General features: G+C 44.2%; 1 protein-coding gene across 1 annotated transcript in view; it reads left to right on the forward strand.

Annotated features, from left to right (window-relative positions):
* Positions 1–4,916: 4,916 nt before the first annotated feature.
* LRRC56 (leucine rich repeat containing 56) overlaps positions 4,917–17,309 on the forward strand; it is a gene marked incomplete at its 5' end in the record, with an annotated part of 14,742 nt that continues 2,349 nt past the window's right edge. The window contains 7 exons of the mRNA XM_009578016.1: positions 4,917–5,013; positions 5,425–5,622; positions 9,546–9,732; positions 11,875–12,063; positions 13,537–13,601; positions 14,723–14,853; positions 15,596–15,789. Coding sequence (XP_009576311.1) covers positions 4,917–5,013; positions 5,425–5,622; positions 9,546–9,732; positions 11,875–12,063; positions 13,537–13,601; positions 14,723–14,853; positions 15,596–15,789 — 1,061 coding nt within the window. The remainder of the gene's footprint in view (positions 5,014–5,424; positions 5,623–9,545; positions 9,733–11,874; positions 12,064–13,536; positions 13,602–14,722; positions 14,854–15,595; positions 15,790–17,309) is intronic.

The following is a 17,309-nucleotide window of genomic DNA, read 5'->3' on the forward strand; positions in this document are numbered from 1 at the left end:
AATATTATTTTTTAAAATCAATTAAAAATGCAAGTTTGTGGGTTCAAGGTGAAACTAGGGGAGTCTATGTTGGTTTCTTGGCACTTTTGGATACTAAAAATGTGATTTGGTATTCAGTGCAGGCAAGCGCGTAGGTGTGTGTGTGGAGTAATTACTCTGGAGGACACTGGTTTGGCAATCTCAGAGGCTGTAATCCTCCGTTTATCACGACCAAAGGTATGACGTACGCATTCCCACCCCATGCTCTATCTCTCTGCTTCGAACCTGACCTGCATGAACCGTAGCAGAAGTGAGCAGGATATATAATTGCTTTGCCTATCAATTCCTTGCCCTTTCTGTACAGTTCCCAGCTTCCACATCACGCGGGACGGGACACTCGTCCACTGGAATTGAATTATCTGTTGTGTATATTAGTGGGAGCTACGTTTCCTCTACAGTGTCCTCTGGTTCCTTCTATGTGCTCTTCGTTGTTTGCACATCACTGGGGTGCTCCTGTGCTGCGTCGTACGACCAGCTGCCACCAGCTTTGCACAGTGTCTCATCTTTTTCCTATTTCAGCTGTCAAACTTCTCAATCATATTCTCTACCCTGTTTTTGGAATAGATGCTGTCATTTTCTATACGTTTATATCATGTCTAATACAGGAGGGTTCTGGTCTCTGACATGTGTCGCATTAATTTTAGTCTCAGTCAATGATTATTTTTTGAGGGAGTGTTTTGTTACGCTATGTGTATAATTATAGTGGATTTTCTCTCCTACTACCCTGGTAAATCGTTATTAAGAGTTTATTATTATATTAAAAGAGTTTACCCTGGTAAATTATTATAGGAGTGCAGATTCCCATTAACTCCATTTCTTGTTAAAAAGTCACGAGATGCATCTCCCCGGTTTGGGCTGGTCTGACCCTCTGCACTTAACGTAAATGAAAGCATACCTGTGTGCGCGCTTGCACGCGCACGGCGCTCGCGCGACGCCTCGCTTGGCTCTGCCCCCCTCCAAGGGGGACGTGCCAGATGCAGTAGAGCTGGAGGCACTCCCATCTCTTGCAAGCTCTTAAGTTCTCTTCTCAGCAGCCAGAATATTTCAGAAGTATTTTCAGAAATGCAGGTGCATGCGGTTGTCGGGAGCAGCTTGCTTTGAGTTATATTGCTGCTTCACCTTACAGCTGCCGTGCTCTCGGGAGCAATTATCTGTGTCGTAATTAATGAGGGAGTTTTCTCTGATCTTGCAGCGTGATGCACGCAGCTTCCAAAAGATTAGTTTGTTAGTTACCGAATAAAATATTTGCAGATGTACTTTGCTGCGATAACATCTCTGACTGGAGATGACTCGTTACGGATGCAGGAGTAAAGATTTGCGGGGCCAAAATGTGACTGCGTGACCCAGAATGTTAAGCTCCTCCAGCAGCTAGCACGACCCCAGGGTCAGCAAGGGGAACTTTGTGCTTGGCTTTAACTTGCAGGGAAGTTCTGCGATCAGGGCTGGGTAGAGGAAAAAGTCCTTTTGCCTCTTCTCCTCACTGCTGCCTGTCTACGGTAGCAGGGAAGGAGGGACAGCAGTCACTTGCTCTCCGAAAGAGCTGGAGTGCTCTTCTTGGGGGCGAAGGTACCTTGGCTCGCTAGCTCCCTTTGCTGAGACAGAGTAGAGAGAGCAAAAGTGGGCCAAGTGATACCAAACACTTAGAGCAACAAAGTTCGTGCCTTCTTAGTTTCATGGGTTAAAGGTGAGCTTGCGACAACCACCTTTAGCCTCGTAAGAAACCAGTTCCCGTTAGCTTCCATGTTTTTTTCTTTTCTGGTGTCTGTATAAGCATTTTTTAATAATGAGACCCCGTTATCGAACACTGGGTTGCATTGCAAACATGCAGCAATTCTGCCTTTTGCAAGAACCCAAGACATGGGATATACCACCTAATTCTTTTGTCTGGAATACTAATACTAATCATCTTTGATTAGTATTAACCTTAAACATGCTACTCCTGACTTGCGCCAGTTAGCTGTAGGAGAGTCAGAGCTGCAACCCAGGAATGAAACTGGAATGGATTTGAGACTAAACACTTGGCAGCGTAAATTGTGCAGAGTAAGGTAAGTACGTTTTAGAAGTCATTTGAATTAGTGCCTTCTTCTGATGGTGTCTGCAGCAGGAGAATGCTTGAAGACTCGTTAGCTAATAATTCATAGTGAAAACGTGCTGTGCGTGACTTAGCAGTCGGTGTGAGCAGGGACTGACCCCGTTCGCGTGCACTGGGTTTAGCAATAGCCAGCACTAGAGCTGAAAACCGTAACACACAGACGAAAACATGATTTAACGCTGGGACCCTTTGACCTCCGAGTAGGAGCAGGGAACTGCTGCTTCGAAATGCATGAAGTGGTCAAGGTTTTAGCAGTAGAGGAGATGATAGTTGTTTCTTCTCGGGGCCTTGTGTAAAAACTGCTTGGGAATTAATCCGTTGCTTTGTTTTGGCATCCTTTAGATTGACAGAGAAACGTTAGGAACAAGCATATTACCAAAAGCTCCTTCTGAAGTAAAAAACCTTCAGTTAGGAAGTACAAAGAAAAAAAATAAAAATAAAATTCATTAATCATACCTTACCATACCATATGGAAAGTAATCAGGTTAGGATCGTCTTCAGTTTTGCTGGCCTAATAAACAGAGCGTCCATCAGAAACACTTGTTTCAATGATAGAAAAATGAGAGCGACTGCTTTCCTTTACCTGTGTTCAGTGGTTCACAGAAAAGAAAATTCTGCACTAAAATTCGCCTGAAATTTGGAAAACTCATCAGTGCTTGAAGTGGGTCATGAAATGAGCAATGTAATTCCTTGACATTACTCCTAGTGCCATATTTGTGTTTATGGATATGTTGGCCTTGGTTGATGGTAGGTTCTGCTTTTGTAATTTAATTTAATTTCTTTCTTATTATAGGCACGCAGCTTGCAAATCTAATAATAAAATTCTGTAAATATTACTTTGGGAGGCATCTGTTCCTGAAGGAAGCCTTAGAACTGGTGTTTGTTTTGTTTATAAAATGTGCACAACTTAAATAGTCCCTGGAAGATCTTCTGCAAGGCTGGGGACATGGTGACGTACAGGGACATTACGATCCTTCAGGTCAGGCAAATCTGAATGAGTACTTGGAAAGAAATGTGACAAACTTCCATCCAGGGAAGAGAGGATCCCAATGCCTGGGGCCCCTGCAGTGGTAGAGGATGGATGAAGCGAGATAGGTCTGAGTGATGCCTGTGGACAAACGATGCCCCAGAAGGCAGAGGGGTGAAAATCCCCAATTTTGCCCTAGAAACTCCTTTTCAACCCTGTATTTGGCAAATCGCAGAAGAGAGGCATCTGGGGATATTTTTCCATGCATCCACCCTTTATTCAGCCTTATGCAGTGTCCTTTCTCCTGACGTGGCCCTTCCCAAGTGTTCAGATGGTGGCGAAACAACAAAAAACCCAGTCAAGAATACGCCTATCCCCGCTTGTAAAAGCACTCCTTCCTGACCTCTTGGACTGGCTGGCTGTGCAGTATCCCTGAAGCAGGCAATTTGACTGTAGGGGTTTTTCCTGCAAAGCTGCATCAAAGCTGCAAGAGGTTCTCAGAGGCCAATGCAAAGCCGCTGGTTTTCCCCATGGTCCATAAAGAGAAGACATGAGTAAGAGAACTGTAACTTTTATTCCAAGATCAGAAGGGACCCCATGACCATATTCTTTTATCTTCTGCAATGTTCCCTAGACAGCACATTAAAGTATGTATTATTTATTATAAAAATGGATATTATAAAAGATAGCTAATCTACAATTTTGAAGTCCAAGAATCTCTATTTAAGAACTATTTTAGCTGTTTGGATGTGGTCCTGGGCAACTGGCCCTGCTTGAGCATGGGGCTTGGACAAGATGACCTCCAGCGGTCCCTTCCAACCTCAACCATTGCTGTGATTCTGTGAACACCATGCTAGTCTCTACCTCCTCTGATAAACTGTCCTTGTATTTAGTTCCCTGCTGTTTCGTTCTTTATTACTCAGATAGTCTGGTATCATGGCTACAGTAGAGAATTCTGAGCTCCTGTTTCATTCTTTATTACTCAGATAGTCTGATATCATGGCTACAGTAGAGAATTCTGAGCTTTTGGTTGGTTTGGGATTTGATAAAGTGTTGTATTTTGTTTATGTTTGAGTAGTGGCTTTCTGCAACTTAACGTTACCAAAGATGGAAGGTGGTTAAGCCCCCAATTTGATTTGCCACCATTTTTGCATTTTGCATTATCTTTGTGTTATGCCCTGTTGCAATGTCAGTAGGACATTACACATGCATGAAGTTAAGCAGGTTGGTATGTGCTTTTCTGGGTTAGGACCAGAAAGTTTGGAATTCATACAAAGATCCCATATTTATATTTTGCTAGACCTAAAGGGTAGGAAAATAGGATGAAAAGGATTATAATTTTCTGCTGATTCAAAAAATGTTATTTGGCAAGAGTGCTATTGCTTTCAACCGCAAAATCAGAAGAAAGGTAACTCCATAGGAGGACAGAGTGAAATGACTCTGCAGTTAGCTCAGATATGTTAATTTGGGTTATGTGTGTAGAGCAAATTATGCCAGCATAAGCAAACCTCACTTAATTCTTAGCAATTACCTTAGCAATTATGACAGAATTACCATGATGTAGCTCTTGGAAGAATCTTAATCAAACTGAACTGGGCTGACATGTTGTCATACAAGGAAAAAGATGTCTGTGAGAGAGAGAGGTAGAGAGGGGTATCATTTTATTCTCCACCTTTGAAGGTGAGCGTTTTTAATGACAATTCTTGTAAACAATGTGAGATTTGAAGGAATTAGCGGTGGCCTAGTCTTAGGAAAAAGAAAGCAAGTCTTGAGTTCCTTCATCCATTCAAATAGAGCTTGAATTGTTTCTTTTTTAAGGGATCTTGGAACCACATTGTCCCATCTCCACGTCCTGTGGATGGCTTGCTGTGGGCTCTCAGATTTAGATGGGATCTCTTCCTGCAGCTCTCTAAAAGTAAGTATAGATGTGCCCTGCCAAATGATGATCTCAAAACTATCTTCAGTTGTTACTCTTCTCTCTACTTGTAGTCTTTGTTCTCTTCTCACCCTTTGTTTTTCTGAAGGACTTTGGTTGGATGCCTTGAATTGCATGTGTTAGTTTAAAAGACGCTACAGTATTTTTTTTTTAAATGAGGTGTAACGTTCAGGTCTGATCCTGAAAATGCCTAATGCAGCATAGCATTCGTTGCCGTATTAGCCCTAGTTATTTAAGGCAGCAACGGCCACACTTGAAAAATGTTCACTTCCATGCTAATTTCATGCTGCGCCATGTAATATTTCAAACATTAGAAAACATTTTGTAAAGCTTGAGTGTTACTTCTGCAAGCCTATGGTTTACATATTTATTCTGTTTACTTCTGCTGAGGAACTCTATATAGCCTATAACAATATCTCTGACCTGAGCCAGCTGACCTGGTTGGATCACCTTGAGGTTTTGGACCTGGAAGGCAACAATATTGAGGACATCAACCAGATGCAGTACCTGGGACTTTGTTGCAAGCTGAGCCGCCTGACAGTGGAGGGCAACCTTATTTGTCTGAAGCCAAATGCAGAATCTGCAGAGGTGAGGACTTGGTTTGCATATATTGTGTTAATTTTTGGCAGTGCTTTTTTAATTTGAGTTGGAAATGAGAAACGTTTCTGCATCTTCCCATTGTATCATTCTGAGTGGTGACATGGGATGCATTTCCCATCTTTCATTTCTGTTGATTTTATCCTCTCATGGGTATTGTCTCCAAGATGAGCACAAATGAAATACAAAGTAGTAAAGACTCAGGCCTGTTTCCTAGCAATGTGTTCCTTCTTACCTGTGAGAATGGGATTAAACTAGAAATCAGCTGTTCTAATCCATACAGCTTCTCCCAGCTTGCAGTGCAAACAGGCATCTTAAAGGAAGACCAAGGAAGAGCATGGACCCCAGCTGTATGGATCCTTCTAGCCTGTAGAGATCTTGCAGCAGGTTAGAAAGTAGCCAATATTTTTCTTACAAGACGTGCCAATTGCAATATCTCAATTAGATATCCGTCTTTGGGCTTTTGCATTTCTTTTGGAGGCTCTCCGGTCCAACAGCAGGTGCTCCAGGACCACCATGCTCAAAAATTGAAGCCTCAGAACAATGATGCTTGAGATAACTAGGGAAAGCTATATTGTAGGAACTGCTTGTTGTCCTTTCCCCTGAAAGGTTAAAATGAAATGACCAAAAAGACCTTCAGCAAAAGCTGAAGATGCAAAATACAGTGATTCACCTCTTACATACTGAAATGATAAAATCGTTTCTGCAGAGGTATTTTGTTGGGAGCATGAGATCCTCTGTGTCACAAAGATGAAAACACAGTAATACATGATCTACTTTGGGTTTCAGGGCACACAACAAGAAAAGTAAGGGAGATCTAATTCTACATGAACAGGCTCAGAGCTGTATTACTCTCTTTCACTTTCCCCTGCTTCATAAAAAAGCGTTGTTGGCATATAAAAACAAGCATCTTGGCATGTACTGAAAAGGTAACTGGAGGAAAATCAGAGTTTAAAAAACTTGGTCAAATAATGTCTAACGCATATCGTCAGATGACAGTTGATGGCCAGCCTATGGTATGTTATCATCCAGGTCTCTTGGAAGGTCACGTAGGTTTGCGATACACAGCACTCACTAAGGATGGCGCGATCCCCAGTGGCCCCGTAAAGAGCTGATAACGCAGGGGTTAGAAAGCAGAGCCGGAGCTGGCGCTGGGGCTCCACCGTGCCATGTTCCATAGCTTCGCTCTGCGTTTCAAAGGGAGCATGCCCCTGCCCTTAATTTGCATAAAAAGTTGGGTTTGATATTTGTCCTGGATTTAGACTTGAAAACTGAGGTGCTATCACTAGAACTCAATCATGTAGTAGATATGTGCATATTTTAAATCTTCGCACTTTTTAGATACAAGAGTTAGTAGCATTTTTCAGATATAATTGTTGGCTTGATCGTATCCCTCAGTAAAAGGAGCCACAGAAGGTAGTGCTTTAGCTATCATCATTTTTCTCTCTGGAATCCAAAAGAAAATATTATACACTTGCCTTTCTGTTTTGAACTGGTAGAAGTATACTTCAGAGACCACACTTGTAAGTATTTATAACCAAAATTATTTCTCCATCAACATTTCTCCCTTACAGAAGATGCAATAAAAAAAACCCATAAAGGAAAAAACATATTCCTACAGTAAGGAAGTACTGCCTGCTTCTGTAGTTTTCAGCGGGCATCTTCAGTCCTTAAATGTATTTGTAATGAAGAAATGTCAGATTGCTCTCGGTTTGTTTAGCTGAGGAAATCAGTCCTTGGGGTGATGCTGCGTGTCATCACGTAACGGGAGTTCGAAGAGGAGTGGTGGTGTGCCCTGCTGCTCTTCTCCACGCTGAATGGCCGTCTCTACTCCTGTGCAAGTAGTTGCATTCAAATGCCAGCCAGAATTTGGTGAGGGAGTCTGCAGGACAGTATGTTTTGCACTGTAACAGAGGCAGACTGTAAGTTCACTGTAGTCTCCCACCCAGTCTCCGTGTTGGGAAGCTGCTCAGCCCTGGGGTGGTTACAAAGCCAGCCCTGCCTTCGACTGCCGAGAGCTTCTCCATGGGCTTTGTCGCTTTCTTGGTTTCAACCGATGCTGTTTGCATTTCTTCAGGGTGTAGAAAAGTCACCTGAAATATAGAAAAGAATAGATGTGGGCTTACTTTGGTGTGCCCTAGATGGCCAGCTCTAAATCCTCAAGCTCCTTCTTGTAGTCTGGCCCCTGCTACAGCTCTGTAAAAGCTCTCCTATTTATTTACTTTTAATCTACAGAATGGTGCAGCTAAATTTACTGTTCTTTCTTCGGACAGCCTGTTTGCTCTCTGTAATTTGATTTTCAGATGAGCTCATCTTCCCCTGTTATCTAAACCAAGAGCAACAACCTGATGATAAATTCTGCAGCCTCTGTTGCAGTAATGTAACATGAGCGTAATGGGATGCTTCTCTCCAACAGGACATGGCTGGAAATTGGCTGTAGCCCAGGCACTGTTCAGAGTACATGTGGCACGGGGTAGCATGGCGATTTGTTGACTCATTTTCTAAATTAAGATTAAAGGCTTAGTTAGAGAAATTTAGTGTCTGCCTCTTAACAACAACAAATACACACTTTATTTGGTGAGTTCCCTCTGCCAGTCTCGGTGCTGCATCGTGCGGAGGGAGAGAGCATACAGCCAGCCAAGTCCCACAGAAAGATTTCTGTTTGTGACAACTCCGTGTTGAATGAGGACTTGGCTTTGTGGGGTTTTCTGATATTGCATGCAATGTCTTGAAAGGCGTAACATTTATCTGGATGAAGCAATGGATTTGTAAGTAGCTGTCCATTCATATTCTGCCACTAGCAGTGCACTCTTGCTTTACACTTTCTTTAAGTAGAAGAGATCGCCATCACCATTTGCTGCCTTTTGTGATCTGAGACTATTTTAACCAAAAATATTCCCGTTGCAAAGCAGCACAACCCAGTCAGCCCTGAGGTATTGCTAAGCTTTCCCAAACACGGAGGTGCCACATGAAGGTGTCTTTCTACCGCTGGAATCCACCAAAACACCCAATTCGCAGGGTGCTCTGAGCACAGTTCTAACTCTTCTGGATTTGCCTTGCATTGGCGTGTGCTCGTGAATCACGTTATAGTACGTCAGCTCCACCCGCACATGCAGAAGGGGGCTGCACCCGTGCTTTCCCCCATGGCTGTCACGCTTGAGTCCATGTGCATTGGGAGCAATCGTGTTGTTTTTCCAGCACACAGAAAAGAAACCCAAGTGCAGACCATTTTAGCCTTCTGTGCACCTGCTGTTGGCATGCGACCTCTTGCAGAGGAAAACGTACTTTGAAGTAAGCCATCGCTTCTAACAGTATCTAAAATCATACACCGAACCCCCAAAGATTGCCCCAGAAAATCAGTGCACTTCATTTGCTATAGCGGGTTTATGGGTGTGCCTAAAAACACAATCCATGGAAATGCTCTTTCTTTTTCCATCAGCAGGTGTAGTAACACTCATGACATGTTTTCAAGTCTTACTATCACCTGAGTATTGATGCAGCAACCAGAGAATCGCAAAAGCAGGGAGAGAGCTTGGCTGAATGCTGAGTGTGCCCAGGCTTTCCATGGGCATCAGTGGTCTTCTACACTTTTTTACGTTATACATAACAAAGACAAATGCCAAAGTCATCGGTGGGTAAACAGCAAAGGAGCCTTTGGGCGGGGGGGCATGTGTTTGCATTGCTCAGGACATGTTCACGATCAATTTGAGTAGAAATTATGTGAGGAGAAAGCACAGTGAAATGAAACTCCTGACTGTATTTATTTCTGTTGAACGAGGTGAATAGGTTTGCCTCGTAAGAAGGCATTTCAAGTTGTATGGCAGTCATACAAATTGAACATGGCTGTGCTGCTGGTGGAAGTCCACAGTCTGTTAAATAAACTGTTAAAGTGACCACTTTCTCAATTTCTCCAGGAACCAGGTTATAATTACAGAGCTGAAGTAAAAAAACTCATTCCCCACTTGGAGTATTTGGACGAAATACCAGCAAGCCAGACTGCTCTCCTTCCTTCCAAGAAGATGCATGAGGATTGGCTGATCATCAAGGAATCCATCAAGGAAGGTGGTTTAGCTGGAGACATTTCATGGTTAGGTATGTCAGGTTTCCTATCGGGGTTCATTTTTCAGGTTATGATGTGTGAAAAAGAAAGATGAAGAGCAAGCTGGCCTCTTCAAAGCCAACGTTTAATTATAGCAAAGGGGCAAAGGATGTTGTCTTCTTCACTTGGAAAGTAAGTAAGCTGGAATTCAGCACAGTGCAGATTTAAATGAAAGCTGTCCTAAGCTGGGCATCAAGATCAGAAAAATGCAGACGACTTCTAAGAGCATCAAGCAAATCCAGCAGTAGCTGGGAGTCTGTACTTAGCGTTCATTCTGCATGATGGGAAGAAGCAAAGCTTGGAAAGCAATGTTTCAACAACAGCTGTTCACAGCCCTTTCTGTGGTAGCAGTCAATCCCATGTAGTGTGGATGCAGCAGGATTTCCTACTCCAATTTCATAATAGGAAAGGCAATTTGGTCATCACCCCTCAATGGTAGCGACATCCTAGCAACTGAGATTGCGTGGTCTCGTAATAGATCTGTTCCATTTTCTTTGCCTCTGCGATTAAGTCCATTACATTCATTAGTAGAGAGTAAATGGTTAGAAAATAAATCTGTTGTCCCCTTGCCTGTAGCCTTGGTTATAGTTCAGATGTCCATGCTTTTACGTATCGTGCTACATGCACTTTACCACGTACCATTAAGTATTACAAAGTATTTCCTATAACTGCTCCTGTTGCTTCCCATTAGTGTGGGCAACGCAGTTGGCTTCCCAGCCCCCCCAGTTGTGGTTTGCCTGCCAACCGTACTCCATTAAAGATTGAGTTTGTTTTGGAATAAGTACATACGTTTGTCATTTATTTAATCCCTGTGGGTCCAAATCATTAGTTGTAATAGTAGTTATGGTAGGGAAAAAATCCATTAAAATCTGATCCCTCAGTGATCCTGCTTTGGCAACATCAGCTATGGTTCAGAAAACTAGTTAACAAAGTGGGCAGACAGAAGCAGTAGGGACGGAGCACAAATTTGTGAATTCGTATTGTTTCCTGGTGTAACCAGACTTACATTCTTGCCTTCAGCTCTAAATTGATGAGCTCATATGGTCAGGTTCAGACATCCCCATATATTTTTTTTTCCTGTAGCAATGTTGACTCGGGTACTTTTCACACACTGTGTATTTCATGGGTTTGTATTAACAACTATCGCCAAGATATTTTAAAGGTCCCTAACACTCAACTCTTAAAGAAATGGCTATATTATTGCAGAGCTGATTGCTCCACTGCGGAGCTGGTAGATGCTCAACACTTGACAAAGCACGCTATTCATCTAGGCACTGAAATGAAATTCGCTCTCCTGTGTGTTGTTGGCTGCACAGGCTGCTCTTACAGCTGTGCTGTGTTCCCCGGACAGCCGGCGGTTGGGCAGGTAAGAGGACAAGGCCCTCTCTGCCTTCGCTAGCTTTTGTATAATCCACCCTGCCCTGTAGCATGACGAAAACTCAGTTTTCGCCTTTCTTTCTGTGGTGGAGAAGTATCTGTCTCTGAGGCAGTACTGGAAAAATCTCACTGCCATTCCCAGATTTCCATAACTCCTGGTGCGTGGTTTGCCCTGATTGACTAATAGCTCTGGTAAGGTGGCCGTCACCCTCTGTCTTGTGCCTGGGCATTTAAGCAATATATTTTAAGACTGGGGGCTTGGGCTGTGCCTGTGGCAAGCCTGCAGGGGTTTCCCCACAGGTAGGTGGGCAGCAAACGAAAGGCAGCTTATTCTTACCCTACGCATGCAGGCAGGAGAAGTAGCAGAGCCCTGGACACATCCAGGCTCACCCGTGGGGCCATCGGAGACGGGTGGCAAACACAGAGCGGTCCCTGCCCCCTTCCTCAGCCAGCAGCCTGTCCCTGGTGCCCAGGAGCAGGAGGAGAGTGGGAAGAGACTTTGCTTTAATTGGGGGTCCCCAGGTTCTGCCATCTGGAGAGGACAGCTACGGGGGACTGCGTGCAGCACCAGGAAGCCCACTGTCTCCAGGCTTGACCTGTTCCAGCATGTTTCTTGTAGCTGCAATGACAGATTTTTCTGTCCCCTACAGCTCCAAGTGTGCAGCATCTGTCACCGTATTGGCAGTGTACGGTGATGTGGTTTGAAGCCTTGCATAACTGCGCTTACACTAGCAAAACCTCTCTCTTAGATCCGTATCTTGGGGCAGTAGCAAGGCAGCCTGAATGCGGCCCAAGACCCCCAACAACTTCCAGACCTGGAACTGCGCAGTGGCCTGCTAACGCAGGGAGATCTAGCAACGCTCGCCTGTTGTACGGTGGCTGTCGTGGTCGTCTTCCAGATCCTACCGTTTCTGATGAGCTCTTCCCAGAAGATAACTCCAGTGATTTGACACATGGTAATGTATGGGTTTTAATCCTGTTCTTTCCCACACCTCCACCTCCTTCTGAATGTTATTATTGCTGATGAAAGCCTGGGTGCTTTGAATACCACCCACCCCTGCCACTGCTACATCAGGTTCAGCATATGTTTTCGTCCATGGGACTCAGCTGCTCTAGCGTGAGCTTTCCTTTATTTCTCTCTGCAGCAGAAGATGCAAGTCATCTGGGCTTCCCCCTCCTCAGCCCCTCACCCCCGTGCATTCTGTGCTGCTGTCCCTCTTGACAGCCCCATACTGCAATGGTGCTCCCCTGCTGAAGTTGCCTTTCACACCTTGTCAAAAGCTGTCCTGCTCAGTCCTTTAAATTACACGTCAGCCTAGCTGGGGCTCACTTAAGTCACATCTGGGCACATCTTGTTCGGTCATAGGAATGTGGTCCAAGGTGGTCCTCTAGAAAGGCGTGCCGATGCACATTCACTCCCCACTGGATCGTGTGCTCAAACTGCGTGTTTTGCACATACTGCAGCAGCATCGCTGCTGTCAATGAGCACTTTCTTTCGGGATTCCAGCGGTGGGTCTCTCAGCAAGAGGAGTCAGTGCCTTGACTTCACATGCCTGCTCTACAGGGGTACCACTGCCCTTCGTGCCCTGGCTACCTGGAGGTACTGCCAAGTTGGCAGCTCCTGGGGACAGCTGGATGGAAAGGGAGTTCACTTCTGGTGCAGTATTTGACACTTCCCAAGACATCCTTCCTGGAAGGACCTTGACGATGCAACTCCACCGGCCCGTAGAGTGCAGATTAGATATGAGGATGGTGTTTGTTTTCCCAGCATTGTGGGCTGCTTCTCTCAGATGCCAGTCCCACCTCAGTTCCTTGCTGTAGGTAGGACTCAGGACGATGAACTAGACGAAGAAATGCAGTGTCAACAGCTGAGTGCACGTTCGGAAAAGTACATGGAAACTGAGTACAGCTTGCCAGGGAATGAGACCATAATTTCACGTGCACTTTTAGGTAGGTAGCACTACTGATAGAGACAGTTTCACCCAACGTTCACTGCTTCTTGCTGTCCCTTTGCTGCCTTGTCTCTTGCTTTGGCAAGAGCATCTGCATAGCCACATGGGGAACCTGATTCTGATCAAGATCCAACTGAAAAATAACCCAGGAAAACAAACAAACAAACAAACAAAAAAAAAAAGCATATTTAGTTTTAATCTGGATCTGTTCCCTGATCTGACTTACCATGTGGCCACACAAATCTTTGCACCAGCACAGTGGAGGAGGCAGTGCAGGAGCAGAAGGAGACAGATCCTGGTAGAAACAGAGAAACTGCCTCGTAGCAGCAGTGTCAGGCCATGCCAGCTGACGCTGCGAACCTACGCCATGAAATATTACATCCTCCTGTCTATGGGAAATGATATTGACTGATTTCAAAGACAGCACCATTTGTTAAATGCTGGAGTAAAATGTTTTCTTTTTTCCTTTTTTCTTAGGACTCAGTCAAGTTATATGTGGGAACCCCACCAAGGCCCTTCGTGCGAGGAGGCAAAAGCTAGGTGTATGTTTTTCTTGTATACTTCATATTCCTGCCTGGTGACCCCCATAAATCCTGGCATAAATGGAGCTCCCACTGTGGCTTGTGGCAGCTCACTGTCTTCTGTAGCCCAAAAGCTCCTCAACATGCAGTTGGCCTTGAGGAGGATGGATAGTCTCTTGCCCTGATATTACAAAGGTGCCCATGTGCTAGCAGCAATTAACCATCAGCTGTAAAGGAACACGTGAAAATCACATATAGGCTGCTGGCGGCGCATTTCCTATCGTCCTGGCTGAGCAAAGTGCGAGGCAGTTTGCAAAATTTGATGGTATTTTTACAACGGTTGTTAAGCAAAAGATTTCTTTCGGCAGTGTTTCTTTGATGTTGGCATAAATAGTCAGATCGCTAATGCTGCAAGGTTGTTCCTATTGACTAAACAAACACAAAGCCGAAGTTTGTTCCTCTTGGCAGCGGGGTGGCACCCCAAGCCCTGCTCATTTCAGCAGTAACTTAGTGAGAGGATACCCATGTGTGTAAGGGGGTGCAGTCTGGCTCCTCATGGTTAGCTTTTGCGGGCCCTGAGGTTCAACACGGCATGGACGTACGTGAGTACGTTTAAACAGGCTGTGCTAAATCAGGGAAACAGCACGCAGAGGACACCTGCATCGCTGCGCCGTCGGCAGCCTCACTTAATGCTGACAACAGATGTTAAAGAACCGCTGGAAAAAATGTGTCCCTCCCTTGTCTCTCTGCTGCCACTGCCCGAGCACTGGAAGCTTTTCTGAAACAAATTTGAACATTTGAGTGAATTACTGTGTGTTATAAACTAGGATGTGGAAGGGGACTGCGGTCATATGCTGAATGATGCAGTCTCTGTGGTACTGGTCTCAATATGCTTATTGGCGTAGATGCTACAGGCTTATACACCAGCGAGATACAAATCAGCATTCTTGTTATGCCACCCTGGGTTCCTCAAGCAACTGGGGCATGGGCCTTCTTAAAACTGAAGAGCAAGAAAATGGTGAGGGGTGATCTGAAAACTCAGGAGCAACAGCAGACTTCGATGCCTTCTAAAATCCACAATCTAGAAACGGAGCTGGGGAGAGCTCCTGGGGTTATCAAGATAACTTCTGTCATTTTTGCAGCCACCTGCAGTGAGCCCTTTGAAACTCTGCGGTATGAGGACGGAAAACCTTTACAGCTCTGGAGGAGGAGGATATCTGCACCAGGAAGATGTGTTCTCTGGACGGAGAGCACGGAGAGAGCAGCACAAGCGGTGAGACCGCGGGAGAAATCTTGTCCTGCAGTAAAACTGGCCTTCATTTTCTGCTGTAATAGTAAAATAAACTCTTTGGCCACCTGGTGGCGGTTTCAGGGGGTGGTCTTGGCCTCCTGCCTTCTGTCCCTGCGGTGGCAATCCTTCCGTCAGTCCTCCGCGCTGGAGCATCTGCAGGGAGGGGCAAGGGAGAAGAAACCTGGGGGAAGCCCTGACCTCTCTCTAGAGCGTAGGTAGGGTGGGCTCGCTTGCTTAGCGACAGCAGGGAAATGACTTTTCGTAACTGGTAAGACGTTCTTGGCCCTGACAGCGTCTACCTTCAGACAGTGAAAGAAGTGAAAGTGGATGAGGTTTTCTGCAAGCACCACATTGGCCTAACCAAAAGGCTGAAAGGAAAATAACGCCGTGCTGAGATTCCCCCATTCTCATAGAGAGATAATGGTTGTTTTGGAAGTAAAAATGGCTTCATTTCTCTGAGCTTACTTCACTGTGTAGTATTTTAAATCTGCCCCGTTTCACTTGATTAACTTTAGGACACTTTCAGATAATCAGACACAGGCAGCTTAGATGGCTGATCCACTTAGAATGATTTTCTGTATCTCCAGGAAAGTAGGAAATCACAGCGGGTGACTAAATCCACTGCCTGGGTGTTTGCCTGTGTGGCCATGCCAAGCTGCACTTGGCTGGCTGCATATTCACAGCTCAAATGCTAACTAAAGGTGTGATACTTGATGTTGTCCAGGTGCCTGCAAACAAATCAGCAAGAAAAAGCCACCCAAGTACTGAAGGTAACTCTTAGTGATGAGGAAGAGGGTGAAGACTGCAGCCTGACTGACGGCTGTGAAGATGAGTTGAGGGAGACCTGTGATGAGGACCTCATTGAAAGGATTTCTCTTGATTCTTCTTGCCACCCCTGTCTCTCCCCGTCTTCCTCAGGTACTGGACCTAAACCTCTGGGGAAGGGTTAGCATCGGGTAGTGACAAGCGCTACTAACCGTTTGTAGATAGGTGTATTAGTAACTGCAGTATTTTACAAGATCTGGCTTCTGTGCTTTAGAGCAGCAATTTGGAAATATGATTGCAGAGCCAGACCCCAAGTAATCCATTCCAGTTTTTAAGCAGGACATGGTGGCCAGCTGTGTTGACCATCAGTTGATATATTTCAGCATTGATCTGTAGAATTAAGAGGAACAAAGCAAACCAGCTTAGCATCGGTTCTAGAGGAAGGATGTGCCTCTGTCTTTTACCTTGTGTCATTAATTTATGGCTGTGCCAGGTGAGTCTGAAATGCTGTTGTTCCTACTGAGCTGTATTTTACCCCAGTTGGCACTGATGAAAATAATGGGTGAGCTAATGATTAAGGTTTAACTGGGCAACTGGAAATTCTGGAAAGAGATGCGACCAAAGGGATGCATTCAGTAAAGAGTTTAAAAATGAAATGTGCTCTTCTATTCTGGAATTTGCATTTACATGAATGAAAGCAGAATTCCCACTCTTCACTACTTGTTGAATATCGTATTTAAGAATATTAGAAGCATTAATAATGGTTATTCCAAATACATATCAAGCAGATGAGCTTACAAAAGTACAACTTTAATCTATTTCTATTGTTAATAATTTTTTTTTTTGCCTCAATAAATTTTAGCATGTGAGTTTTCATTTTACATTTCTTTCAAGGGCAAAAACAGATCTATTAAAATTTGGAAAAATATAATATATTTTGGAAAGAACAGAAGTATCATTAAACTATTCAAAGCCTCTGTGTATTAACAGTAATATAAACAATATCTTGTTAAAAAGAACAGAAGCTCTTTGGAAAAATCTAAAGGAATGGCCTATTGTCCAGTGACCACAGAAGTCTTAGATTATGATCTCATGGTCTCTTTAGATTTAATCTGATCTTTTTTAGATTTAATATGATTCCTTTAGATTGAGTATGATTTATTACGATCTCATCATCTTTTTAGATTGAGTAGAAAAACATCTCAAGGTGTACCAGTGTCATGCCCTATAGAACTATAAAAGTGAACGGTTGGGCATAGATCTGCCCATCTTGTAACCAAATCTGCTAGGATTTGGTTACAAGACTGGTGGAGGGGTTTGAAATCTAGTATTACCTAAGGGGGGGCGGATGACGCAGATCCCAAATCACAAGCAGCTGGCCAGGATAACAAAGATTCAAATAATCACAAACACTGTCCACTGTCACTAATAGACATATGTGTTTTGCAGAGCAAATACCTGATAAAACTTCAGCAACTTATTCAGCAAGGCAGTTAAAAATACACTTGATCTCTGTGACTTGAGACTGTGTCAAGATTTGGAGAGGTATTTAAATGCCTCAACACTTAACTTCAGAAGTGTGTCCTACCCAATGTGATTTTCTCACAGAAGAACTTGTTGCTGGAAAGGTCCTTCTGACCAGGAAAGGACAAGTCATCTGAGCAAAACCGCTC

The sequence above is a fragment of the Fulmarus glacialis genome, unplaced genomic scaffold, assembly GCF_000690835.1.
Source record: "Fulmarus glacialis isolate BGI_N327 unplaced genomic scaffold, ASM69083v1 scaffold28475, whole genome shotgun sequence".
NCBI lineage: Eukaryota > Metazoa > Chordata > Aves > Procellariiformes > Procellariidae > Fulmarus > Fulmarus glacialis.